The 27,126-nt window shown below is 50.5% G+C and overlaps 1 protein-coding gene across 1 annotated transcript in view; it reads right to left on the minus strand.

Annotated features, from left to right (window-relative positions):
* Positions 1-918: 918 nt before the first annotated feature.
* The window catches only part of LOC311307593 (ski oncogene-like), a 61,074-nt gene continuing 34,866 nt past the window's right edge, over positions 919-27,126 (minus strand). The window contains exons 2-7 of the mRNA XM_084436418.1: positions 8,480-8,599; positions 7,933-8,048; positions 7,202-7,503; positions 6,781-7,106; positions 5,451-5,681; positions 919-4,519 (exon numbers count right to left, since the gene is read on the minus strand). Coding sequence (XP_084292544.1) covers positions 4,325-4,519; positions 5,451-5,681; positions 6,781-7,106; positions 7,202-7,503; positions 7,933-8,048; positions 8,480-8,599 — 1,290 coding nt within the window. The 3' untranslated portion in view covers positions 919-4,324. The remainder of the gene's footprint in view (positions 4,520-5,450; positions 5,682-6,780; positions 7,107-7,201; positions 7,504-7,932; positions 8,049-8,479; positions 8,600-27,126) is intronic.

Below are 27,126 nucleotides of genomic sequence, written 5' to 3' on the forward strand. Positions count from 1 at the left end.
TGAACCTTTAAGGGTTCTCTTATTAGAATCAATTTTACCTCACCTCATCACTAAGGGTTATCTTATTAGTGTAAGACCTGTCATCTGCTGGAAAACCATTAAAATAATTGGATAATGCATCCGGATGATCCTATGATTCCTACAGTATGTTGTCACACCTGACTTGTCACTGTTGTCACTTTCTGACACCAGTTTGGCTCCGCCCACAAAACACATCATCGCAGTTTACAAGCATGAAAAAAGGTTTATAGCGTTCCACAGTTTGAATGGGTATGTGCAGTGTAGAGAGCGAAGTGTGGAGTTGTATGCATGAGCAATTGGAACATTTTTAAACGGGCACTGCACTAGTTGATCTCAAGTCAAACAAACTATTGAGTACTAGCGGGGAAAAAACAATGGAACAAAGAAAACTGGGTCATTTAATCTGGACAAACAACTTTATTTCTGGTAATGCATCTATACACTGTACATTCAGTCACTGTGGTATATAAGCATAGCTATTTTCAAACATAATCTCATAAAGTCCTTTACTTTACAATAGAGTCCGTATGGTGAGAGAAGGGAAGGGTGTTTGATGAAGGAGAGAGGTGAAAAAGGCGCAAAAGATAAGGAACGGGAGGGAGTAGATAAATAAGCCAAGCTTTTTTCTCATACTGTATTTGCGGCATTAATAAACGAGAAAGCATACATTTACCTCTTACATAAAAATATTTCTAGAATTGTAAAGTTTATATTGTATTAGCAGCAGCGCAGGGCTAAAAGGATACATGAGGATGGTGGGGGAGGAGGGGGGGGGGGGAGGGGGCGGGGTTGTGGGGGGGGTCTGCGAGGTGGCGTAGTCTTGTGACCCATTTTTACCATAGGTCCCCTAATAGATACTGAATATATTGTTAAAAATATATATGAACTGGTGAAAAAAGTCATTCAATATAAAGACTCTACAGTAAAAAAAAAAAAAAGAAAAAAAAAAAAAAAAGGTGAAAATCATGGGATAAACATGTTTATGTGGGGAATATTCTCTAACGCACTGCAATAATTGTTTTTGAAACATGGTCTCGGTTAAAACACAAACTCAAAAAAACAAGACAGCTATTGTGTAAGAAAAGATTTCTTTTTGAAAAAGGAAACACCATGTACATATATAATACAATATTGTAAATGAAAAAAAATATTTACATTTGTAAATTCTTATTCAAATCTTCACACTGGCTAGTTTGTGTCTATTAATATGTACTGTTATTGCTGCTTTATTTTCCTCCATTTAGCAAAATGGTTCTTGTTTAGAAAGTAATAAATCATTGAAACCGTTTTTTCTTTTACACGGGAGAGCAAAGAGCCAATGTCATCATTTTCTCCCTTTTTTGTAGAAAACCATGAATAAAGTAAACTACACATATCAATTCATTTGAGTGTAAAAACAACTATAAAATGTACCAATTTAAGGTCTGTTGAAGTTACAGACTCGGTGTCAGTCTCTCAATAGCATGGCGCTTTCGTATGGTGGTTAAGACATATGGCCTTAGACATAATGCCCTCTGAATTTGTTAGACATTGTTCACCTTTAGATGGACCGACCAACACCTTCAAGAGCAACCGTAGCGCGTATCAATGGTACATATTGATTTTTATAAAATGTTTTTTTGACATGCATATCATTAAAAGAACATTTCTGAATGAATAAAAGCGATCATTCAAAAAGCCTTAACGTTCAGCATTTGCAAATTGTTCAATTGTTTCTGCTTTCAAAAAACGCAAATGTAAAGTACTGCTGTAAACGGCGTTGGAGTAGGAATACTGAAAAAAGAGCTGCATCTGGGAGCCTGACCGAGGTGGTCAAGCCAAGCCTGCCATGAGAGATATTTGCTCGGAAAGGCCAGAGAATGTTCTAGAGTCCCTTCGAGAGTGCAAAGCAAACGTCCCCCGCCATCGACAGCAGCGTCTGCACCAGCATCTGCCCTGTGGTGGGTCTGACACCCCTGGCGGAGTTGACTCTGAGCCTGTCCCTACGCTGAGGCCAGCAACAACAGTTACATCATCAGTGTTCCTGTTCTGGAAACCTTCCGCCCACTTTCAGGCACTTAAGGTTGTCCAGCATCGCATTTGAACGTGTTGTGATTTGTGTGTACTGTGTGTGAAGTCTCAACGGTACGATAAACAAGGTTTAGTTTTCCTTTAAAAATGAGATTTTTTTTCTTCTAAATAAGACAAGTTTGCTGTATATTGCATAACACAATAAAACCCTTACATGTACAGTATCAATGCCCAATAATGACTATATGTATGGCAAACCTTCTCAAATTTCATGCATAAAGAAAATATATGAGTTTTCTATTGGAAAAGGTAACATAACAGACAAGCAATAAAAATATCCCCACATTAAAACAACGACAACATCAACAGCCAAAGGAAAATAGCATTAACACAATGTACATTCTGATTGCATTGTACCCACTGTGTAATCGGAGCATTATAACATTATGTCTTTTTAATAAACTTTATATGTTCTGTAAATATGTGAGCAATGTGTCTTCGGACTCCTATAATCAATGCCTTCCACTGATTGGTGTATTGGCGCTGTGTTTTACGTGAAACTTCAGTGAATTAGTCTAATATTAATAAATACCAAAATCTAAAGAAAGTTGGGGTGTACAAATTAAAATTTTCACTTTGCACTCTAGTGTCCCACTGTCTGTCTGTTCTGGAAGTCAATTTACTAAAAAAGCTAATAGGTAAAATTATCGGCAAAAAGAAATGTGATTTTACAACAGCCAAAACTTTCAGCAAGCAAGCAGATAGACCCTTTTTCTTTCATTTTATTTACAATACTGTGTCTTTATGACACATAATAACATTGTATTTAAATGAGATGCATATAATAAAAAATGTTTGCTGGATTTCTATTGTTGATGTCATGAGTATTTCTTTTCCAAAGTAAAAATGAAGACAATAGTGGGAGTTATAATGCATTATAACAGTACTTTGTTATGACAAAGTGCGATTCATTACTGTAAAGTAAAAAAGAAAAAAAAGAAAACATATTTATATTTACATACCATAATTAAATTAAAAAGAACATCTTGTGGTTCTTGCTAATGGCGCCACTTCCAGCCCTAAATCATAGTATTCAGAAAGGGTCTTTGAATCTTAATTGAGCGAAACATGCAAACGTTAATCCAATGTGAAGGAAATAACACAGGCAAGTCTGAAATCTGGGCCTCAGCTTGCACACAGACAGATTGATCGCAAAGTTTATCTTTATAAGACAGACTTTTGGGGTTTGACCCAAATGCTCACCAACACATCATGATAAGAAAATGTGTGTGCAGTTTCTGTGTATTTTGTGTGAACTTTGGGGGGAAACTTGTTGTCACTATCTAAAAGAAGCGCTCATTCTAAAAGGTGCCTAGAACATAACACTTGTTTCCAAATACAAAGACAGGACTTGTTCCAAAGAGAGAAAATATCAAGTCAAATTCAAACCTGTTCACTATTACCATAATAAACATAATGATTTTGTATTTCTGGAATAGTAAAGAAGAACATGATTGGACTTGATACGTTTCCTCAAAGGATCACAATGGCTTCCCCTAGACCCACAAACCCATGGTGATGATAGTGAGTTCTTCTTGCTTGTTTCGTTCATTTTTTTTCTTTTCTTATTATTGTTCATAAGTTCCGATAGCACAAACAAACAAAGAAAAAAAGGTATTTTTACATATCGCTATACAGTCTCTTAAATAGCTTATAACATTGTGAAATCCTCCAATTTCCTCAAGGGGTGAGAAGAGTGGAGTCTTTGCCGGGACACGTGGGTAAAGTAGTCCTCCTGCATTGCTCCTTCCGCCATTTCACAAGCCTCCACGTAACGTCTCTGATTGAGCGTTTTTCTTCATAGAAAGTCTCTATCCAAAATGTTATTACCCAGTTTCTTGTCAGAGAAAATACAGGCACAGTCATATTTTGTGCTATATAATATCTTTTTTTTTTTCTCCCCCACAATGCAATTTTCAGTTCTGGGAGTAGAGGTGTTTCAGTGCTTGTCTTAGTAACACATATCCCCTTGGTCCATGTACAAATATCTTTCTTGACTTGCTTTTTTTTCCCGTCTCCAAGGATGTGACCGACCACTCAGATTTTCACGGAGGATTAATATGCACATATCGAAGATATAGATCCTCAATATAAACCGGTTTCGCTATATTGTCCTGTCTGTCTCCGGTTGGGGGGGGGGGGGTGGGGGGGGTGTGTTGTTTCGGGGGGGTGAGCTGATGGTGCAGGCAGGACACAAGGGGGTAGGGGGGGTGGGGGGGGGCGGTGGTTGGGCTTAGATGTCGACGGACATGTCCTTGGGTGGCGTGTCCTTGTCCGCGCCGTTGGCCGACTTGGGCCACAGCTGCTGCTGTAGCTCCTTGACCACTCTCTCCAGGTGCTCCCGGGCCTCCCGTTCCTGGAGCAGGTCCGCCCGCAACTGCTCGCGGTCCGCCTCCGCGTGCTGGAGCTTCATCTGCAGGTCCTCGATCTGGAGGAGGAGGATGAGGAGGAGGAGGAGGAGGAGGAGGAGGAGGGAGAAAGAAAGAAAGAAAAAAAAAACACTAGATGAGCCTGTGTCTGCTAACGTCGTTAAAGTCACGCAGTTTACATTATACGGATTTATCAGGAAACATTTTCTTTGAATTGACTTAATTCATTTTGGTACCCCCCCCCCCCCCTCCCCCCTCAACACGCCCCCCCCCCCCCCCCCCGTCCCCCCCGTCCTCCCTTCGGAGATGCAGAATTGCTTATACATGAGCTTGCGAAACACTGAAGCGGCGCCGACCGCCACGCCCCAACGCTGTCTGTGTGACCGCTCACACAGCCTGACCACATCCGCCACACGCCGCCTCCCCCGTCTCGCCCGAGACGAGACCAAAATACCGTTGAGGGCTGAAATGCAGAGCTACTGAAGTTTAGCCCTGCGTCTAAAAAACACACACCAGCTCTCCCCCTGATCCAGTCCTATGCATATGCATTTGTCTCTAGCAGTGTTTTGGAAAGTGGATTTTTTACCGTCTGGAGCAACTGGAGACACAACATCAGACCGCGCCTCCCTTTTGTTTTGTCTAATCTGCATTTCCCATGATGTCTAAGAGGAAGTAGACATCTTTTCCTGTTTCCTCTTCGGGGCTAGCACTCATCATGTGTCTGCGCTCTCGGGGGTTACACCCATTTATTTTCGACTACAGAGAAGGAAACGGCTTTTTTTCTCTCTCTCTCTCTCTCTCCTCCCCGTTGACCATGAGAAGGGTTCGCTTTGAAGTGCGAGAGAAAGCCTCGCTAGCCTTTACTACGAGGGCGACGCCCCTCTAGGGCGTTCGTGACTCTGACTGGAGACGGCGCGGCGGTTGCGTTTTGGGTGGCGCGAGCGGACGCGGGCGGGGGGGGGGGGGGGTTAGAGGGGCGGCGGCCTTCACCTGAGCAGAGTACTTGGCGCGCAGGCGTCCCGCCTCGCAGCCTTTGTCGCAGACCCTCAGCTGCCGGGCCTGCTCCAGCTCCCGCTTCAGACGCACGCGAGACTCGTTGGCCTCCTTCATCTTCTTCTCGCTCTCGGCGCGCAGGCGTTCGATCTCCTTCCTCAGGTTGCGCTTGGCCTCCGTGGCCTCTCGGAGCTTCTCCTTCTTGGCCACTCGCAGGAACTCCAGCTCCTACAGGAGGGGAAGCAGAGAGAACGCGCGGGGAGAGTTAGCGCCGATGCTAATTTGGGGATTCCGGAGTCGTTTCGGAATCAAAGGGTTAAGATGAGATAAGAGGGTGAACAGAAGTGTTCGTTCCTTCCCCTCTGAAACTGAGAGACTGTGTGTGTGTGTGTGTGTGTGTGTGTGTGTGTGTGTGTGTGTGTGTGTGTGTGTGTGTGCGTGCGTGCGCGTGCGTGCGGAAACACACCCATGGCCTTCTCATGGGAACCGAACAGTTTAGACATAATGTCTGTCATCGCGCTTTGTTGCTTCGCGTAAGTAGTATAACGAGGACAAACTCAGCCCACGCATAATATCATGAGTCATTTACGTAATGTCATAGCCGGTGAACTCAGAATACCGAGCTGTCGAAACGTGTGATTGTCGGCCTTGTATATTAACAAGCCATCGTTCTGTATTAAGACACGCGGTTAAATTGGAAAATGTATTTTCTCGTTCACAGACAATAACTACAGTACACACAGGGGAAGTGGACGTCTGCCACTCCAGAATGTTCCGTCTCTCACGGTGAACGTTCTGTACTTCTCCAAGCGATCCCTTGTCAGCGTTTCTACTTCTTGGTCTCTCTCCAAGGACGAAATAAAAATGGAAGTCATCCGACTGCCTTGAGGCAACTTTCACTCTGCAACTTTCTTTCTTTTTTCCGCCGAGTCATGATAAAGCAACAAGTCATTTGAGTTTTAAGCCATTTTTGCATTAGTTGCTTAATCCATGTGCTTTCCCATTTCTTAACTATTAATTTCCTCTTTCTCTGGAAAAGCGAAAAGTTAATGCGATTTGCATCGGCAAGCGGGGTGAAATACGATGTTCTCTGTCCGTCAACAGCGATATGCATCATGAAGCAGTTATTGACAAGCGAGCTAACACTATATAAATATATTGTGTCTGCCAATCCCTATTAAATCGCACGGTATAAACCAGAGACATGGATTGAGAGCAGATGAAGACTGTTAATTACATTTGGCTAGTTCCTCGCCTGTGTGTGCGTGCGTAGGTGTGTGCGCGCGCGCGCGTCGACACATATACCGGTGGGAAACGGCTCCTTTACCTGTTGGAGGCTGCGTTTGGCCTGCAGGGCGGAGCCAAGCTTCTCTTCCTGCTTCACCCTCATCTTGACGATCTCGTGGAGGAACTTCTCCTTGGACTCCTTGGAGTCCAGCCCGCTGTCCAGCGCCTGCCTCAAGGTCTCCAGCTCCGTCTCCAGCCCCGCCCCCGGCGCCTCCATCGCCACGGCCGCCGCCGATGCGGACGCCTCGGACGACGTGATGGCGGCGGCGGCGGTGGCGGGGACCTGGGCGCCGGGCGAGCTCAGGTCCTTGGCCGAGCTGGAGGAGGTGAACGAGGGGGAGGAGAGCGAGGACAGGGACGAGGTCACTGGGGGAGAGACGGGAGAGAAAAAGAGGTCAGTTTCACGTTTCAAGCTGTCGCCGGAGACCGTTGAAGAACGCGCTTTTGCGGGCCCGACTCACGTTCTTCGCGGCTCTCCACCTCGATCTCCACCTCCGAGTCGCGGTCCTCCTGGGGGGGCTTGCTGATGGCGGCGGAGGGGGCGGCGCAGGGGGGCTCGGGCGCCGGTGGCAGGGGCTCTCCGGTGGCCCTCCTCTTGCGCGGCCTGGACCCGGCGCTGGCCCCCTCGCCCGGGGGCTCGCCCCCGCTGGGGTGAGAGGTGCTGGGCATGGACGGGGACAGGGGCCCCACCTTCCCCAGGGGCAGGGGGGTGAGGGCCACGTTGGGGGCCACGGCGCTCTCCATGCTCTTGTAGTTGTAGAAACTGAAGAAAGAAGGGACGTCGGGTCGGTGAGCGGACGGTTCTGCGAGATGCTCGTCTATCTGGCGCCGCTCAAAGTCGGCGTGCCTACGGCGCGAGCGTGAGCGGAGCAGAGTGGGAGGCGATGATTCAGTCAAGCCTCAACTCTAATCTCAGCCCACCCAGACAAGCGAGTGGGCTCTCAGAGTGGCATGCTGGGAGCTCATCGACTACAGCGAAACGAGCAGCAAATTCACATCCAAAATGGCTGCACGAAACAAGAAGCCACTTCAGAAAGAGACGTTTCATCCATTATTGCACAAATGACTATCAATTTAAAAGAAAAGTAGCAGTACTTTATTTTGTGGAGTCAAGGCGGGGAGTCGATTTTATTCATCTGTTTTCCATTCTGTGGGTATAACTTCAAAGTACTACATGTCCCAGAATGCTCACCTGTCTCTCAGCAGGGCCAGGGGACGGCTGGGTGACTCCTTGTCCCCAGCGGAGATGTTGGGGGACCAGGGTCGGAAAGCTGAGGGCCTCTGTCGAGGCTGGATACAGTTAAGACCCTGGAGAAGAAGCAAGGGGGTTACCAGGGCTACATGGTTCAGTGTTTCAGGGGAAATCGGTTGTTACAGAAGAGAGACCACTGATAATCCTCAAGACTTTAAGTATGGATTAATAATTAGTTCAGTGAGCCACATAATAGCACCTTCTCAATGCATTCCTATGAAACCAGAGTGCTTCGAAGAGTTGCTAAGAATACTTTTTGGGATTATCGATCTTTGTGAAGAACATCTATCATTATATTGTGGTTATCTAGAGTTTCATAGCTTTCTTGAGCAACTCTCCGTTTTCAGTAAGCAAATACACGGGCATGAGGCTTCTACTGTTACACTCGTTTTGTCTAAATCTGAGCCCTTCCTTCGTACCTAAAGTTGGGCATTGAAACCCAGAATAACCCCGATCCCAATTAAAAGATCAAATCAAAGCATCCCACCTTATTGGCTGAAGAGGAGAGGGATCGTAGCCAATCCGGTTGCTTGTCCTTCTCCGCTGACGGGGACTGCAAAGGGAAGTCCTCATGTTTAGACTTCTTGGCTGGGATTGGATCTGATGCCTGGAAAAAGAAAAGAGGCCTCGTTTGAAAATTGCAGGCTAATTTATGAAAAGCAAGGTCATGTCAACGTCTATTCTGAGAAGGGCCCTTTCCTATGCCCAATGAACCCGCCACTGGCCATTCTGGCATGTGTGTGTGTGTGTGTGTGTGTGTGTGTGTGTGTGTGTGTGTGTGTGTGTGTGTGTGTGTGAGTGTGTGTGTGTGTGTGTGTGTGTGTGTGTGTGTGTGTGTGTGTGTGAGAGCACAAATAACAGCCATGTATAAATACAATAACCACTACGTCTAAATAGAGCACAAATCGAGGATAAGCACCAAAGACAGGTTTCACAAGAAAATTGTCTCACGACTATAATAAGTGTGAGGTTGTTTGTATGCAGAAGGGGTGTTGACAGAGGCGTGTGGGTGGGTGTACGCTTCCTAGCGAGGGGGGGCGGGGGGGTAGGACAGTGCCAGACAATACTAGATTACAACTCCTAAAAACGCTTCATAGTGCTTGTGTATGGCAGTTTAAACACTATTTCCCTATCTGACTAAACACACACTCACACACTCACACAATTCCTCACAATACAGTCGATGGGAAGCCCAAGAAAGTGTGGCCAGAGCCTAGAGACGCTCTCCATGAAAGACAAGGGTGTGTTTGTGTCTGCACCCCCCCCCCCCCCCCCCCCCTCCCACCACCACCACCCTCTTGGCTGGCCTTATTGCTATGACCTCACCCCCCCCCCCTCTCTCCCAGCTGTGTCTGTCACTAGCACACACGCCCCCCCCCTCCCCCATCCACCTCTCTCTCTCTGTGTCGCCCCTTCGTTCATGTACCTTCTTCAGTCAGTCCTAAACACACACACTACCATCCCTGCAATATAACATTCACTAAAATAAATAAAAAAAAGTGCTTCTTTAAGCTGTCCGTTGTGATCAACAGCGACCCGGAAGTGATATCGCCGCGTTTCTAACGTATCGTTTACGACACGCCGATTTTTCTCGGTGGACAGCAGCGGAGGGTCATGTGTGTTTAATTCAGACGGCGTAAGACGCTGCCCCCCCCTTCCCCCCCCTCCTGCCCCCCCACCGTCGGCTGCGGGGTCACACGCGTGACGCAGGTCACCTGTCCTCACACCACCTGACCGGGAAGCAGCCAATGACGGTGCAGGCTTTGCATGGGACGGTGGCGCGGCCTCTCTCTCTCTCACTCTCTCTCTCTCTCTCTCTCTCTCTCCCTCCCTCCTCTCTCTCTCTCTCTCCCTCTCTCTCTCCGCCTGGAATCAACAGACTGGACACAAATACTGAGACACAGAGGTCATCCTTTATGTCCTCCCTCCCTCCCTCCCTCCCTCCCTCCCTCCCTCCGTCTGTGGATCTGTTTGTTTGTCTGTCAGTCTGTGTAAGTTTGTTTGTCTGTCTGTCAGTACATCTGTTTGTTTGTTTGTTTGTTTGTTTGTCTGTGTATCTGTTTGTTTGTCTGTCAGTGTGTGTATCTGTCTGTCTGTCTATTTCGGTGAAGGGTTCCCCTCAGGAATCTGTGGGGGGGGGGGAAGGGGAGGGGGCGGGGGGCGTTGAAACTCAACAGCAACAGTTGCCGTTATAGAAGGCGTGTCTCTCCTCAGAGCAGAGCACTGGCTGGCGTGTGTGTGTGTGTGTGTGTGTGTGTGTGTGTGTGCGTCCGCGCCCCCCCCCCCCCCCCACTGACAGATGTCCCAGACAGGGTTTCACTAATACAGAGAGAGCGTGACACAGTTTAAGCAAACCCATGGCGACTTTAGCAGAGACAGATTTGTACACACCGCTGGCACAACCCACCCCTCCCTCCTCCCCCCTCCCTTCCCCTGAACCCCAGGGCTCTATAAGGAGGCAGAGAAGCTTCAACAGGTGGCCATTTATAATGGGGTTAGCGGTTAGTAGACTTGGCCATGTCTCCCTCCCTCCCCTCCCCTCCCTCCCTCCCTCCCTCCCTCCCTCCCTCTGTCTGAAAGCGTGACCATTTTGGGATGTCGTCGTATGCCCTCATGCCTGTGTAACAGGACCTGGTGCTTGGGTCGCATAGCCGGGGAGTGTGGCGGGCCGAGACAGACAGCACCACCCAGCTCTGTCAGCCTAAAACTCCGCCCCCCCCGCTCCGGCAGGCCAACCTTTCACACGCTCGGCTACCTGGGAGAACGCGGGGGGTTCTCTCGCCGCACGCGATAAGACGGGAGAACTCGAGCCTGCCTCTTCCGGAGAAAACGCCAGCAGTGGTGGAGTACCGGTGCACGACGGCGCTCGCCATGTCTTTCGTTCCGGGGAGATCTTTAACCGCGACCTCCGGGTCACGATCGATAATAACGGCGTTGTGATTGGCCGACGCCCCGGCAGTCTAGGGAATGGGAATCAGACAGCAGGGCACTGCTCGCCCCCCCCTCCTCCCCCCTCGCCCTCCCCCTCTACCCCCAGGGGCAGGCAGAGCGGTCCGGACGCGTCTCGTGTGCCAGCCCCCCCCGCCCCTCCCCCCTCCGCCGAGTCTCGTGGATTGCGCCTCTGCCGGCGTGACGCCTCTCATTCTAGACAAATCCGGTCCCGCGTGATCTCAGACGGGGGAGACAAGGGGGGGGGGGGGATGGGGGGGGGGGTAGACAGGGGGGGTCAGTGAACTGCAGCTGCGATCAAATGAGATGGGGGGAGGGGGGGGGGGTAGGAAGACAAAGGGGGAGGGTTGGCTCTCAATAAACTATATTTGGCCTCCGGACATGTAGACGGAAGTGGGACAAAACTGGAACCCTTTTCCGGAAAAAGCAGGACGAGCAGCGTGAAGGATGGACGAGGCTACTCCACGACATCCATGGGGCGCGACAAAGGTAGCTCCGCCCACATGCTACCGTTAGCCAGTAGTCTTCCCACTAGAGGAAGAGGGGACATGTTATCGTAGGACATAGGAGGGACAGTCACTGTGGACTACTGGGACAAAACCACGCTGTCACATCGGAGTAGGCGTCGAGCTACCGTGCACCTGATCGCCTAACCAAGTCACACAATCAAGATGGAGTACTAGGCCCACGCCCAAGTGTGTGTGTGTGTGTGTGCGTATATTTGGCTGCCTGCCAGCCCCACCAGATTGAACAGGAAGTGCTGGGAGCAGGGCTTTGTGGGAGGAAGTGAAATCTGAAGGGCGCGCTGAGGTGAAAGTTGACACCACTATCTCCCCAAGAGCCATGTCACACAAACACACCTAGGCTATGCACACCGAGATATGTATAGACACACACACGCGCGCGTGCACACACACACTCTCTCTCTCTCTGTTTCTCTCTCAAAATAAAGCTCTCCCAGGAACAGGTGTGACCCCCGAACCCCTCACATGAGTGGTTTTTTTATTAGTAAACCCTTCCTGATAAGCCGCCGTAGTGGAATGAGCATGCGGCGACCGCAGAGCGAGAATAACTTCAAAGAAACACAAGCAGAGAGAGAGAGGGGTGTGTGTGTGTGTGTGTGTGTGGGGGGGGGGGGGGGGGGCTATATGATCCAGTGTGCATTACATGGCATAGACAGGAAGTCACACCTCTAAGATGAGGCGTTTTGATTAGCTAGAGGTGCGCGACACAGAAACATGCCCAGACGTTCCGCTCACACAGAACACCCCCTATTAGGAATCTCACACCTCAGTGAAGTCATAGTATCCCCCCCCCACCCCCCCACCCCCCCCACCCCCCCACCCCCCCCCCCCATCTGAAATAACCCAGGGAGGGGGGCGTGACAAAGCCTCCACTCATGCAGGAGGGTGGGAGGAGAGGAGGGAGGGAAGCGAACTAGAGAGAGAGAGAGAGAGAGAGAGAGAGAGAGGCGAGACTACACCTCAGCTGCTAGGGGCCCCGAGATGAGTGCACAGTACATGTCTGCGCCGTTGCCTGCTGTGTGTGTGTGTGTGTGTGTGTGTGTGTGTGTGTGTGTGTGTGTGTGTGTGTGAGAGAGAGAGAGGATGGGTGGGGCACACCGCACTCAGTCAAGGTCTGTCTGCTTCGCTCGAAATTCTCTCGCTTCAAGAGCACTTCCCCTGTCTGTTAAGGCAGTGATCACAGCGTTACACAACCAGAGTCAGCTACATGGCGGAACAGCCACGCCACGGACAACTAGCAAAGCCAAACACAACAACCAATGAGTCTAGTCTGAGTAAACGAGGCTACAGCTAGATAAGCAGGCATGTGCTTTCTATAGCTAGCTAGAGCTACAACACATAGCCAGCACAGGGGCATACTAGTAGTGAATTAGTAGTGAACTAGTAGTGCAATAGTCTCATTAAGTCCAGCTAAAATTTTTTAGGATTGGCCAAAAAACACCTTTCAACACATCACAGGGCCGCCTGCAGTGTCTGGGGCCCCACAAGGAAATTCACTGAGAGGTTTTGGCTGCTGGGGGGTAGAAGTTTGGGGGGGGGGGCATAAAGCTGGACAGACTATTGAGTCGCTGAATTGAAACTAATTTAGGTGGTTGGGAAAAAAAGTCTAAGTCTTTGTGCTAGTAAATTCTCAAGAGGTAACACTGAAAATCACCCGCCATAAGCTCTTATCTATCTCTCTCTCTCTCTCTCTGCCCCACCCTCCTCACATCTCTCTGTTTGTCTGTCTCTCTTCAAGACTGCATTTCCTGTGTCACAGATAACAGGATGTCCTCTCAGAACAAGCAGACTTCGATTTAACAAAAGCGAGCGAGCACAATGAGCCAGACAGAAACTTCCAGCAACGCGGCGGCAAACAAACGAGCTCTCCCGGGATCGGCGGCCGACCTTATCCCTGCCATCTCACAGCCAACATGGCCGCCAATCTCATTCATCAACGTCTCGTGAGGTGCTAGTGCCCCAGTTATAATTAAGGTAATTGTTTCAATATGACATTGATCACATTTACTTATTTCCTGTTTGGCAAGACCTCCCTTCCCCCGATCCGTGACCGAACGTGACACCGAGTCAATAGTGGGTTTTGTCAGAGACAAATAGCCTGTGGTAGTGTGGCGCTATGCAGGTTGTGTTAGCCCTCAGCTAACATCCCTTCAGACATTCCCCTCAGATGAAAGAGAGCAAACACCCTGTTCTTTCTCTCTCTCTCTCTCTCAATCTCTCTCTTTCCATCCTAGAAGCCCCACCCTGCCTGTGACCTGGCGTTGGCCTCCCCGCGAGCCATGAACCCGGGCCACGTTACCGGAAGGGAGGGTCTTCCTGGAAGCTAGTCTAGCAGCGCAACCAGCTAGCAGGCAAGACAAGCACTATTCACGTTTCCTCATTCTGCTCCAACCGCAAAAACCTGCCGTCTACATCTGATGTTAAACAAACTGGTGTCAGACAACATGTCTCACTGAATATGCAATTCGGCTGATTCTGCCCCCAAGTCCATTCATTCATCGTCTTGTTAGCATCAAAGCTACGCTATGCTAGTAATATTTACAGTTTTTTTTCCTGAGGTATTCCAAGGTATGGGCTGCTGTTGTTTTCTTGGGTTGTGTGAATTGTTTGCGATGCTAGGAATCTACCGTAGGTGAGTTGTTTTGTCAGGGGAGTTGGCCGAGAGGTGATCTTTGCCGATCTATCTATATTCCTATCAATGTTAATATACTCAGCAGTGGATGACTTCCCTTGAGAGATTCTGTACATTGGGTTGTGTAAACATTTCTTGTATTCAGCAGCTCTTCCACTGTGTGTTCCAGGGTGTGTGTGAGTGTGTGTGTGTGTGTGTGTGTGTGTGTGTGTGTGTGTGTGTGCGTGTGTGAGGTAAGAACCAGGGCTCTGTTCAACACTCCTCAACGCGAGATAGAAATACAGAGGAGGTGAGATTCCTCAGCGGTGTGTTTGTGGGCTACACACACACACACACACACACACACACACATACAAACACAGAAACGCGCGTGCAAACCGCTCCGGTTTTGGCAGTCAGTTCATCACATCGGCCTCCTTGTAGATTCTTGGTGAACAAACGGGCCTCTGCATTTACTGAGGTAAATAACAAAACACAGCAGTTGCACTAAGACACTCCAAAATCATTCAGTCAAATCGTTTTACGATTCAAAACAGTTTTCTCTAAATATGGGTTGTGGGTGGGTACATTTAGAAGACGCTACACTTACCAGCTTTGCTGACTAAACTTAAAATTATCTCATATAATATTCACTTTGATAGGGCAAGGAACAGGTTTGCCGTGCTCAGCATATAAGTCAGTGTGCTCATTCCTTCTAGTTCAGAATAATAAAGCACAGTGTATTAACTTCTTGAGTGAACATTGTTCTTGGTGAACTGTGTTTGATATACACAACGCTGGAGCTTCTGACCCTGCCAGGAAAAACACTATTGTCTATGTGTGTGTGTGTGTGTGTGTGTGTGTGTGAGTGCACGCGCACGTGCACGTGTGTGTGCTTTTGTGGGTGTGCTTTTGTGTGTGTGCGCGCATGTGTGTGTGCTTGTGTGTGGGTGTGTGTGCACGCGTACATGTGTGGGTGTGTGCGCGCTCACTTGTGTGTGTGTGTGTGTGTGTGTGTGTGTGCACGCGCACGTGTGTATGTGTGTGCGTGTGGTAGGGGAGTGAGATGAGAGACAGAAGGCTATCAGGTAGCACGCTAACTCTGTTGCCAGACCCAGAGAGCGTGACGGGGGCCGTGGTACCTGTCTGTACCACCCCCCCCCTCTCGGGCCCCAGACCCACACAACCCATCATTTATGCTCTTAACCAGGGGCCTCTCCCTACATCCCCCCTCAGAGAAACACCTGCAATGTCAACCATCCCCAACTCTGGAGGGAAAAAAAAACCGCTCAAGATGGAATTCACACCGTTTTCGAAAAGACAATATAGCGATAGTTTTGAGAGCCTGATGTCTTGTTTCTCACACGCTCGCCTTGGTTTCCCAGAACCCCCTGTCTGGTGTTGCTCTTCCGCCGCGGTCTCCAGTTCCAGGAAGAGTCCAAAGGGCTAGACATAACAGACGCTCCCCGCATAGCTGCGCCACGCTAGGCTACGCTAGGCTAGTCTACACTAGGCTAGGCTACACTAGGCCACGCTAGGCTAGGCTACACTAGGCTAGGCTAGCTTAGCGCCGCCACAACAACAGGCTGAATGAGTGCCCCGGTCCCTGGAGGAGAGGAGGCCGGTGATCCCCGGCCTCATCAAAGACAGGTGGGAGGGGGGGGGGGACGAGGGAGACGGGGGAGGAAAAAGAGAGAGAGAGAGAGAGAGAGAACGGAAGGGAAGAGAGGGGCAGAGGGAAAGAATATGAGAGAAGCATGAACACTGCATTGCGAGGGATCGCATTTTGGGCAGAGTGCAGCTCCCCTCCCGACACACAGACACACTCAGCATATGCAGAGGAGAGAGAGAGAGAGAGAGAGAGAGAGAGAGAGAGAGAGAGAGAGAGAGAGAGCGACTAATGAATCCCCATGTCCCACAGGCCTCCTCTAGCCTGCAGGGCTTGCAAAGTAGTGAGCGCACACACACACATACACACACACACGCCTAGTGAGAGAAGGAGAGAGAGAGAGAGAGAGAAGGAGGGAGGGAAGGAGGGAGAGAGGTCTCCATTTCCTCTCGCCAAATTTGCTTTGGCAACTGTTTCCGTGGGAATGGTGAGAGACCAGTTCCTCTAAGCCAGAGTGGGGTGGGGGTGAGGGGGGGGGGGTCGTTCCACCAAAGAGGAGGGGTTGAAGCATGGGAGAGGGGGGGTGGGGGGGGGGCGCAGTGGTAAGCAAATACAGCTGGACTTTACATCCATATCCCACCGTGCCAAGGCAAAACATGAGCCTGTCCGCTCCTCGCGTTAGCCGCTTTTATGGAGGGACCACATGCTATTGCTAATGCTAATACTGTGTAGCCCAAGGGGGATCGATGGAGGGCCATACATGATACCTCATAAAAAGCTGGTATGTCGTTGATCTACGCTACGTCGAAACTTAGAAGCATAAATGTGCCGTGCGGGCGCCTGGTATCTCTCAGTGCATGAGGTTGGTGAGTTGGTGAGTAGCCTTTATGTGTAGGTATTGACAGACTTGGATTCTAACAACTGAGTATAAAGGGCATCATTGCTATGAAATCCAGAATATGAGTGAAAATGTCCCTGGCAGCCAAACAAAGATGGGTCTAAAAGCACAGCAGCACTTTTCAAAGGGGTAAATAGTGACAGAATAGAATCGAATGCCTCCTTTATGATGTGAGACAACAAATGTTTCATTGCCATCTAAAAGCAAGATAATTCAATTTACAATGTTTTAAAAGTTGTTCTAATCCCTGGCCATACACTAATGGAAATTTCTATTGATCTCTGTGTGTGTGTGTGTGTGTGTGTGTGTGTGTGTGTGTGTGTGTGTGTGTGTGTGTGTGTCTTGTACTGTATCATAAAGCCCTTCTTAGCCGATAAAGAGCAGACAACAATACTGTAGCAGAAAACACATTACGGGTCCAGAGACTTGGCCACACACTAACACAGCTGCGCTTCTCATTGTTGAAAGTGCGGCAAATAACAAACTCTACAAATTTCACCAGCCTAAAAAAAAAAAAAAAAAAAAGAAGTGTGGTGGCGGCGGCCATTTTAGCTTTGGGTTCCTTCCCAGGAGTTACGGGGCTTTTACAGTCCAGGTACTTTCTTTGGCGTCGCACGGTAGCCCTTCTTATAGCGCACTCAAAGATGGAACGACAGAAGAGATAAAAAAGAAAAATCCAGCTTTAACAACCTCGTAAAGGTCGTCCTGTGGTTGAGGGACGGTGTAGGGGGAGGGAAGACGATTGGCCGAGGGCTCTTTTCTGGGCGCCGGTGTAAGAGGGCCCGTTTAAAGGCGTCGTCGTGGGCGACGAGGCGAGGGTAAGTGGCGGGCCTGAGCGCGTTCGGTACGTTGGTGCCCTCAGGTTTGCGGGGGGGTTGATGGCGGAAGGGTTAAATCGCATGGCTGGGCAAATGCATGTACTTAAATAGCAGCGGGGGGTGTATGGGCATGGCATGCTGTAGCCAGCTGGCGCAGAGGGACAGGACAGACACACACACACATAACACACACACACACACACATCGCCTGTTTGATTTCCAAGCATTACTTACGGGGCACTGGAGCACCAGCAGGCTTTGTTCGGGGTGCCCCCCCAACCCGGACCCTTGCACATGCGCTGACATGTGACCGTCCTCTCCTGCACAAGACCATCGCCGCTGAGCACGGAGAGGACCGGCTCTGCAGCCAGACACGCACGCACACACACACACGCACGCATGCGTACACACATGCACACGCACACACAAGCACACACAAACTCAGTCAAGCACACACACACACAAGCATACACTCAGTCAAGCACACAAACACACACACACATATCCAGTCAAGCGTGGACATACACACACACACACACACACACACACACACACAAGTGCAAACAAGCCTACAGACTCCACACCCAAAAAAGCAAACACACCCAGTCCCGCACTTCAAAGAGCCCAAGCATGGGGTTAAGCTGTGGAGACAAGCCTCATCCCATAAAAATAAATCACATCTGAGCACCTAAAACAAACTCCCAACCGTTCCCAACTGCACCTCTATAGACACCCCAAACAAAACCCAGGACTGGGTTCCACCAGGGCCCCTGTCTCAGGTACTTCAAACAAGCCCATCCTACCGCCTCGGCCGACACCGGGTGGACTTCAAGTTTCCCATGACACCGTCGTGTCAGACCACACGGCAGCCGAACGAGGGGAAAGCAAATATGATTTCCTGTGTGTTTTTTTCGTCCATTCACCAGCACCGTTTCCACTACAAAAGCAGAAGATTCGGTTACATCTGAGAGAGGGCCGGAAGGCCTACCCGGTCGCTCGGAAGCTCCGCCTTATTTTCCACAGAAACAATCTTTTTAGTCACACCAGTGCGCTTGGCTACGGCTTAGCCGGCGGTGGCCTCCGTCCGCGTGTCGGCGCGGCTAGCCGACGGCCTGTGAGTGGGAGTGGGGGGGGGGACGACTCAGCACGCTGCCAGGAGGCGGGGGTGTGTGTGTGTGTGTGGGGGAGGGAGGGGGGGGTTTAGGAGTATGGCTAGCCGTCAAATATCCCCGTCTTTATGGGATCATTATACTCGCTAAAGCCCTTCCCCAGAGCCCGGCACCACTGGGGACGGGGGACAGACAACCAATTACAATCTTAACCTCGGCCCGGCGCGCTCAAAGCTGCTTTGCTTTCCTTTTCTCTCCGTCTCTCTCTCCCTCTCTCTCTCCCCCTACCCTCGCCCCCCCCCCCCCCATTCCCTCCACGCCCACGTGAGCCCTTCTGACCGCGGGCGGGGGGGAGGGCGCGCCACACGCAGAAGCAGCCCGGGTAAAGGCGTAGGTTCGCCGAAGCCGGCGGCCGCCGGGGGACGGATTGTCTGTGCAGATGCTTAGCATGGGTTGGCTAGCTTAGCATAGATGCTTAGCATGGGTTGGCTAGCTTAGCATAGATGCTTAGCATGGCTAGCTTAGCATAGATGCTTAGCATGGGTTGGCTAGCTTAGCATAGATGCCTAGCATGGGTTGGCTAGCTTCACAGCTCCTCCGTTCCTCTGGCCTGGATTGGATTTGTAGGGCACCGACTCACAATTTGCTGCAAGTAGTTGACTAATTGAGAAATATGTTTTTATTTTTGTGAGCAAGGACATAGGTCTGTTAAGTGTGCAATGTTTGTTTGGCCTAGAGAGCTATGAGAGCTCCTTATTTCTCCTCCTACACTTATAAGAGAGAAAGATGTCCTTGAGGTAATCTTCTGCTGCTCAAAAAAATTGAGCAGTATACGTGAAGTGGTCTTCAGTAGAGTACAAGAAAGGAAAGTGGTTCGTTTCTCGCCCTACACACGACACGCACGCGCAATAGCCCGGCGACACCGAATGCACACACGCACGCACGCGCTCAGTGATAGAAACGCACGCATGCTGAAGTGGTCGCTGGTGAAATTTGTCTTCTGCCCTTCCTCCAAGGGGTCGCCCGGGAGCAACAGGCACTCGAGACACCGAGGATCATAAAAGGTATTAAATAATGAACGTTGTGAAGGTGACTGGTGTCTTCGAGGGCTCTCTGATCGTTCTCCACATCAAAGTACTACTTGACAAGCCCACCCACGGCCCGAGCCCGAGTGGACCCAGACGTGATGACACCGTATCTGCGCAGACCCGACGTCGAGACGAAAGTATTTCCAGCCTCGGACGGGGGTATTAAGGGGAGGTCAGGGAGCAGGACCCCTCGCTACCCTCTCCCTCTGCATCTGGTCTGGTCTGAGCTGGAGGAATCAGATTATCTCCGCCTAGCGGTGCCCCGATGTAGAGGGTGGGCGTGTGTGTGTGCGTGGGTGCGTGCGTGTGTGCTGTTCTGACTCAGATTTCTGGCACTATATGGCCTCATCACGCTCTCTCTCTCTTTCTCTCTCTCTTTCTCTCTCTCTCTCCTGCAGGACTGCGGCAGTCACAGCTGCAGTCACGGCGACAGAGGCTCGGCTCTAATTTCCATACGAAAATCCAACAAATCCTCTCTTTCCTTCTCTTCCCCTGCAACCCCTGAGTCACGCTCAGATTAAGACGCCGACGACTCAAATTCACCCGCGCCTCCTTGTCCTTCCGCTCTGTCTTACTTTTTAAATAAAAACATTTGAAAAAAGTCAAATGAATAGCATGTCTGCTAGTTTATGGGGTCACCTTAGTCAAATGACTGCAGGGTCGTTTCAAAATGACTTCCCTAGTTGTCCCGGCGAATCTGGCGGATGCTAGGACCAAGAAGGGCAGCGGGACATGGCGGGATTAGGCTCTTTGGGGGATTTAGACACGAGAGAGGTCGGGGGGGGGCGGTTAAGTCCCTTGGCCGAGCCGTCTGCTGAATCCTCTTGATTAAAAAAAAAAAAAAACGGTAGTGTTCATCGAGCTCATGCGCTCCAGCCCGAGTGAAGAGGGTCAACAGTCATGTGATCCTCGAAGGGAACTCGGAAAACACGAGAAACAAACAAATCTGTGTGTGTGTGTGTGTGTGTGTGTCTGTCTGCGCGAGCGTACGGCGCGGCTACACACAGCCGCGACTGTGTCGGCCTTTAAGCCCACCTGAAACAGCGGGCCTTTCAGTCCCACAGACCAGAACGCCAGACACCAGGGGAGGGAGGGAGGAGGTGGGGGTGGGGGGTATTAAGGGCTTGGCGTTACTTTCCTTCCTTGCTTTGGGGCAAGGTAGGGTCAGCTGTCAGCCATTTCGTAAACCCTCCATGCTTGTCCGCTGTCGGCAGAACGAGACCGCGCTCCGGTTTTTGGGACGGACAGAGAGGCCTACATCAACGTGCTCAGGCACACGCAGACTCCCGCGGAGCGCACAGAAGGCGGGCTGTGTTCGCCGATGACCGTGTTTGTTGTAGTTGGGCTTTAAGTGGACCACGCGTGGCTACGCTAATGCATTTGCAGGCATGGAGGGTCAATACGTGCCCTGCAAGCAGCCTATCAGCAGAGCCCTGAGGAACAGGCTCTTATACACGCAGACCGCTGTCTGACATGAGTGGTGGTCTTCGTTGAGGGGGGGTTAGGTTTGGGGGGGGGGCGGGGGGGTTGGTTTGGGGGGGGCGGGCGGTTGGCTGAGTGCTTGTAGAATGAATGGCGCATGCTGTGTTCAATTCCATAGTGATATAAAGATGACATGATGATGGCGTTGGAGAGACAGGGTATATATCCACTAGGGATGCACGATATATCGGCAATCATATCGGTATCGGCCGATGTTAGTCATTTTTTAATATATCGGTATCGGTCCGATGTGCAAAACAGGGCAGATGTGAACAATTATTTCTGTCTAGCTGCTGTTGTGTGTTGTTTTTGAGAGGAAACAATGTGTAAACCTATGATTTATCGAATTTTCCAAATGTTTTGGAAATAGAGTTTACATGTGTTTTTCAGTATGTACAAATTGATTTGTTTTTATAAAGAACATATCGACATCGGTAAATATCGGTTATCAGCCATAGCATGCAATATTGATATCTGTTATCGGTATCGGCCAAGATTTTCATATCGCTGCATCCCTAATACCCACTGACCCTCCTATTGTTCAGGTACGTAACAGTAACAGACGTACAATGACAGGTTGCCGCGCGAGTGCTTGTGGGAGACCTTGCACAATGCACTTGCATCCTCGGACATTAAAGGGCGCCATGTCCATCCTCTAATATTGCGGTGACTGCGTTGGGTCTCTGCGAGAGGCTTGTGCTGTCGTTGTGCTGTCGTTGTGCTATCGTTGCGCTATCGTTTAACTATCGTTGCGCTATCGTTGCGCTATCGTTATGCTATCGTTGTGCTGTCGTTGTGCTATCGTTGTGCTGTCGTTGCGCTATCGTTGTGCTATTGTTGTGCTATCGTTGTGCTATTGTTGTGCTATCGTTCCAGCGCTGCGCTGGTTAAGCTCGGCCTCCACAGAGAGACAGTCTTTACGCTTCCCTTCACATTTAGAGCACAAGACAGTCGATAGCGGAGCAGCTGCTGCGGCAAGAGACCCTACCGGCTACCAGACCTGCCGGTGAGAGCTATCACACACCGGCTACCAGACCTGCCAGTGACAGCTATCACACACCGGCTACCAGACCTGCCGGTGACAGCTATCACACACCGGCTTCCAGACCTGCCGGTGACAGCTATCACACACCGGCTACCAGACCTGCCGGTGACAGCTATCACACACCGGCTTCCAGACCTGCCGGTGACAGCTATCACACACCGGCTACCAGACCTGCCGGTGACAGCTATCACACACCGGCTTCCAGACCTGCCGGTGACAGCTATCACACACCGGCTACCAGACCTGCCGGTGACAGCTATCACACACCGGCTACCAGACCTGCCGGTGACAGCTATCACACACCGGCTACCAGACCTGCCGGTGACAGCTATCACACACCGGCTTCCAGACCTGCCGGTGACAGCTATCACACACCGGCTACCAGACCTGCCGGTGACAGCTATCACACACCGGCTTCCAGACCTGCCGGTGACAGCTATCACACACCGGCTACCAGACCTGCCGGTGACAGCTATCACACACCGGCTACCAGACCTGCCGGTGACAGCTATCACACACCGGCTTCCAGACCTGCCGGTGACAGCTATCAAACACCGGCTTAATCGCGAGCACCAGCGCCCTTTTCATCGGTTTAAAGCCCTGGCAATTAGAGTGCCTGTCCAACTGTCAAAACAATGCGACGCAGCCCACTAGGGTTTTCTAAAGGCCTACCCTCAGACAGTCAAATAGTATGGAAATGAACTGCCAGGCTGCTGTTTTGCATATTATAGCAGCACCCGAGGACTGAATTGACTCTGTATGCGGGTGGCGAAGACATTTATGATCTCGCCACTGGCGTTTTGACAGTGTCTGCTATCTCATTTGCAAACCACTAGAAAGCTAGGGCTGCTGAAGTTGCCCAAACAAACACTGTTTAAAAAGCAGACAGGAAGTTGGCAATTGTGAGTGGAAATGAGGAAGTAAGGGGTTCACTGAGAGACATTAGGTCACGTCCTGTCAAGTGCGAGGACATCTCAGAGTCCTTTTTTGCGCAAGACTTGAGCCATATTCCCACAGTACGGAGGAGCACAGCCAGCACAAGTCCTCCATTAACTTGGATGGAGCTCAACCCAGCTCTCCTAGTTGTAAATGTACCCTGAGAAGACAGGGGAAAGCATGGTGGTTCCATCCCACACTGTGACGAGTCTATATTGGGATTCAGCAAAAATGTCCAGGCAAACTGTCACAACTGTCAAGTACAGTCTGAATTGACGCTCCTCCGAGACACTGACATACCCCGGCTGGCTAGAAAATGGCTACCACCGTGCATGAATCTGCATAAGTCGCATTTCTATGTAGGCTATGCGGCGGCTGGTGTGTGTTGGCGGGGTTGTAGAAGGCAGTGGGAGAAGACGTGGTGGTGAGGGGTTGTTAGGGCTGCAGTACTACTGGTGTGATGGATAGAAAATGGCTACCACCGTGCATGAATCTGCATAAGTCGCATTTCTATGTAGGCTATGCGGCGGCTGGTGTGTGTTGGCGGGGTTGTAGAAGGCAGTGGGAGAAGACGTGGTGGTGAGGGGTTGTTAGGGCTGCAGTAGTACTGGTGTGATGGAATTTTTCTGACAGCCCTCAGACACTTGGCAATAATGACTCTCTCCATGCCCTGTGGGCAGCTCCCTCCCAGTCAATGTACCGTTCAATTAACCAGCCTCGCGAGCATGTAGACGCACGCCAGCCAATGAGCTCACCTCAATTAAATGCTGTGGAAATGTTTCAAACTTTTTTTCATTTTTAAACGGTGTAAATCTTAACCGAGAATCTACCGGAGCGTCTCATCTGTTTACGCACGTTCGATTTTACGCCGACGGCTTGTCGCGGTTGGTAAACAGCTTCCGCTTCCGCCATGTCTCTTTGTCAGATCACAATTTATAAACACGTTCGCGTCTAATGTGTGTTAAGTCTGTGTTGTGTCTGGCAACAGGTCGGCTGCATTGGGGCTGTCTGGGTCTTACCGCTTTGTATGTGTCTAGATTGCAGCCTACAGTAGGTTAAAGCGTAGTTGCGCAAGCGAATAGTCAGACGAAGCGGACGTGAGGGGCAAATCAATGAGTACCAGCAGCCGGTTGTTTGACCTGGAGGGGAGAGGAGGGTTATAGTAAATCAATTGCCAGCCAATTCATTTCCATTGATACCATCAGCCTAATGACATGGCGTAATAAAATGATAATCAGGCCTTTAGCCACGGGGGGGAGAGAGAGAGAGAGGTCGTTTGGAAGTCTGAGCCGTGGGGATGTGTCAGTGGCCCAGATTCCCTGTCCCTGCTCGACTGAGGGCCGTGAAATGTGTGTGTGTGTGTGTGTGTGCGCCTGGTTGTACTGTAAGAGAAACAGAGAGGATGAATTGGTGTGTATTATGTGTGGCTTCAGGAATGTCTCTGTGTGTGTGTGCGTGTGTATGTGTGTACTTGTGTGTGTGTGTGTGTGTGTGCCTGTGTGTGTGTGTGTGTGTGTGTGTGTGCGTGTGTGTATGTGTGTGCTTGCCTGTGTGTGTGTGTGTGTGTGTGTGTGCGGTTGTACAGTGAGAGACACAGAGAGGATGAATTGGTGTGTATTATGTGTGGCTTCAGGAATGTCTCTGTGTGTGTGTGTGTGTAGGCCTATGTGCTTGCCTGTGTGTGTGTGTGTGTGTGTGTGTGTGCGTGTGTATGTGTGTGCTTGCCTGTGTGTGTGTGTGTGTGTGCGGTTGTACAGTGAGAGACACAGAGAGGATGAATTGGTGTGTATTATGTGTGCCTTCAGGAATGCATGCACTGTATGTGTACTTGCCTGTGTGTGTGCGTGTGTGCTTGCATGTGTGTGTGCATGTGTGTGTGTGTGTGTGCATGTGTGTGCTTGCCTGTGTGTGCATGTGTGTGCGTGTGCGTGTGTATGTGTGTGCTTGCCTGTGCGTGTGCGTGCGCGCGTGTCTGGTTGTACTATGAGAGAATCAGAGAGGATGAATCGGTGTGTATTATGTGTGCCTTCAGGAATGCGTGCACTGTGTGTGTAGCCTACTTGCGTCTGTGTGTGTGCGTGTGTGTGTGTGCGTGCGTGCGTTAAGTCTGCACAACACCGCGGGGACGAGTCACGTGCGGCGGCGCCTCTGATTTAATCCCTGAGATACGCGGCGCGGAGACGGTGGCAGATGGGGCGGTGAGCAGATTAAAATCTCAGCGGCTAACCTCCCGCCAAAACCCAAACAGACGCCGCTTTCAAGAAAGGAGGGCTAAGACAATTACAGAGCCGAGCCAAGTCACGTCGGAAAAAACGGATCTGCGTTCAGACGATTTGCTCAGTGCCTTTTTAAGGGACCGTCCGCCCGACTGACCGATCGCGGGGACCGACCCCCCCCCCCAAAAAAAAAAACAGGGTCATAGGTTGAGGTCAAACCTCAAATCGGCATCGCCGGATAAGAGATCTGTCGTGTGTGTGAGGGAAGACAAAGTAATCAGCTGGATCTTGTTGGGCCAGACTGTGGTGGAACCTTAAGACAAGGCCGCCGTTGTTGCAGTGGGGAGGAAATACGGGGTGAGGCCCAGCTGTCCAGGCCCAGTTAAACGCGGGCCACGCCGGGTCCGACCCATTAAAGTTTCCCCCTTAATGACCCAAATGGGGAGCAGGAGCCCAGGTGTCTTACAGACGCACACACACACACACACACACACACACACACGTGAGCATTTGAAGCCCCTGCCTTTCATTGTCCTGCAGGGGAAATCGGATTGGGCCCCGAGCCAAACAGAACGCCATCCCCCCTCCCAGCCAAGCGCCCCCGTCCACAGACCGACAGACAGACAGATCAGAGAGCACGGGGAAAAAACGCTGACTACTGTCATACTGCCAAGCTCAGTGCTCTACTTATACCCCTAACACACACACACACACACAGACACACACACACACACACACACACACACATCCTCTGTCCCAGTGCCAACACTAGTAGTGCCAAGCTTCGCCACATTGGCAGCCATTTTAGATAGCGGGGAGATTCTGCAGCAGTCGTGTCACTCACCTGATATCTGGGTCTTTAAATCAAATCTGTCAGCCACAAGCCCACGCACATCTGACCGACGTCAGCTCGTCTCGGGCATTCCTATCCTCCAGACTGAGTACTATCTGTGTCTGAGTGTGTGTGTGTGTGTGTGTGTGTGTGTGTGTGTGTGACACAATATGATGCTACCGATGACAAGCTTCACTGATAGCGCCGGTGACCCATACTTCCATATATCATACTTGCCACATCAAAGACATCCATCCGCATGCGTGGAGGCAGGCGGTCATAAAACCTACATCTGTCTAGAGAAGCCCCATTCGAAGCGCCGTCCGCACACACACCGCTCACACACACACTCCCAATTAGTTTAGCAAAGGTACCCAATCACACAACGAGGTAGCAGGTGGCAGATTGATTAGCCGAAATTAAAGAAGTAGTAAAATGAGCTTGGGAAGTGAGAGAGGAAACGCAGATGGAGGAGGATGACGAGGACGAAGAGGGGGGGGGGGGTTGAGAGATAACAGAGTAGTGTTGGGGGTGGTGGTGGTGGGGGGGGGGCATCATATAAGGCTAAGCTTTTCCATTGAGTCCTGCAAAGGGCAGAGGTGGGGGGGGGGGGTGAAGTTGGGGTCACGTTGTTTCGTTTCGGCCGGAGGAGGACGGTTGCGTCTGTTGCGGGAGTTCAGTCAGAGGTGAGCGGGCCATCGGACGCTGTAAACACGTCTGAAGTTTATAGCCACTATTTGGGTTTGTTGTTCTACCGCATTCTATCCCCAACTGCTCTCGGGGGGGCGACGACGCGACGACAGAGACAAGAAAAGCAAGTATGCCGTAAAAAAAAAACAGGCATGTGGCTGGTGGTGAGGGCCAACTGGGGCCCTTAAGATCGGGGTCAAACAGAGAGCAGCTCCAGGTCAAGCCCTAGTGTCTTCGCTGTCCACAGGTCATCACTGAGACATCTTATCTGGGCTCTTCCTGTCTCCAGTCAGACTATTCCAAACCCACAAAGTTGAGGAGACAAAG

The sequence above is a fragment of the Borostomias antarcticus genome (genome assembly GCF_949987555.1).
Source record: "Borostomias antarcticus genome assembly, chromosome: 3".
Taxonomy (NCBI): Eukaryota; Metazoa; Chordata; class Actinopteri; order Stomiiformes; family Stomiidae; genus Borostomias; species Borostomias antarcticus.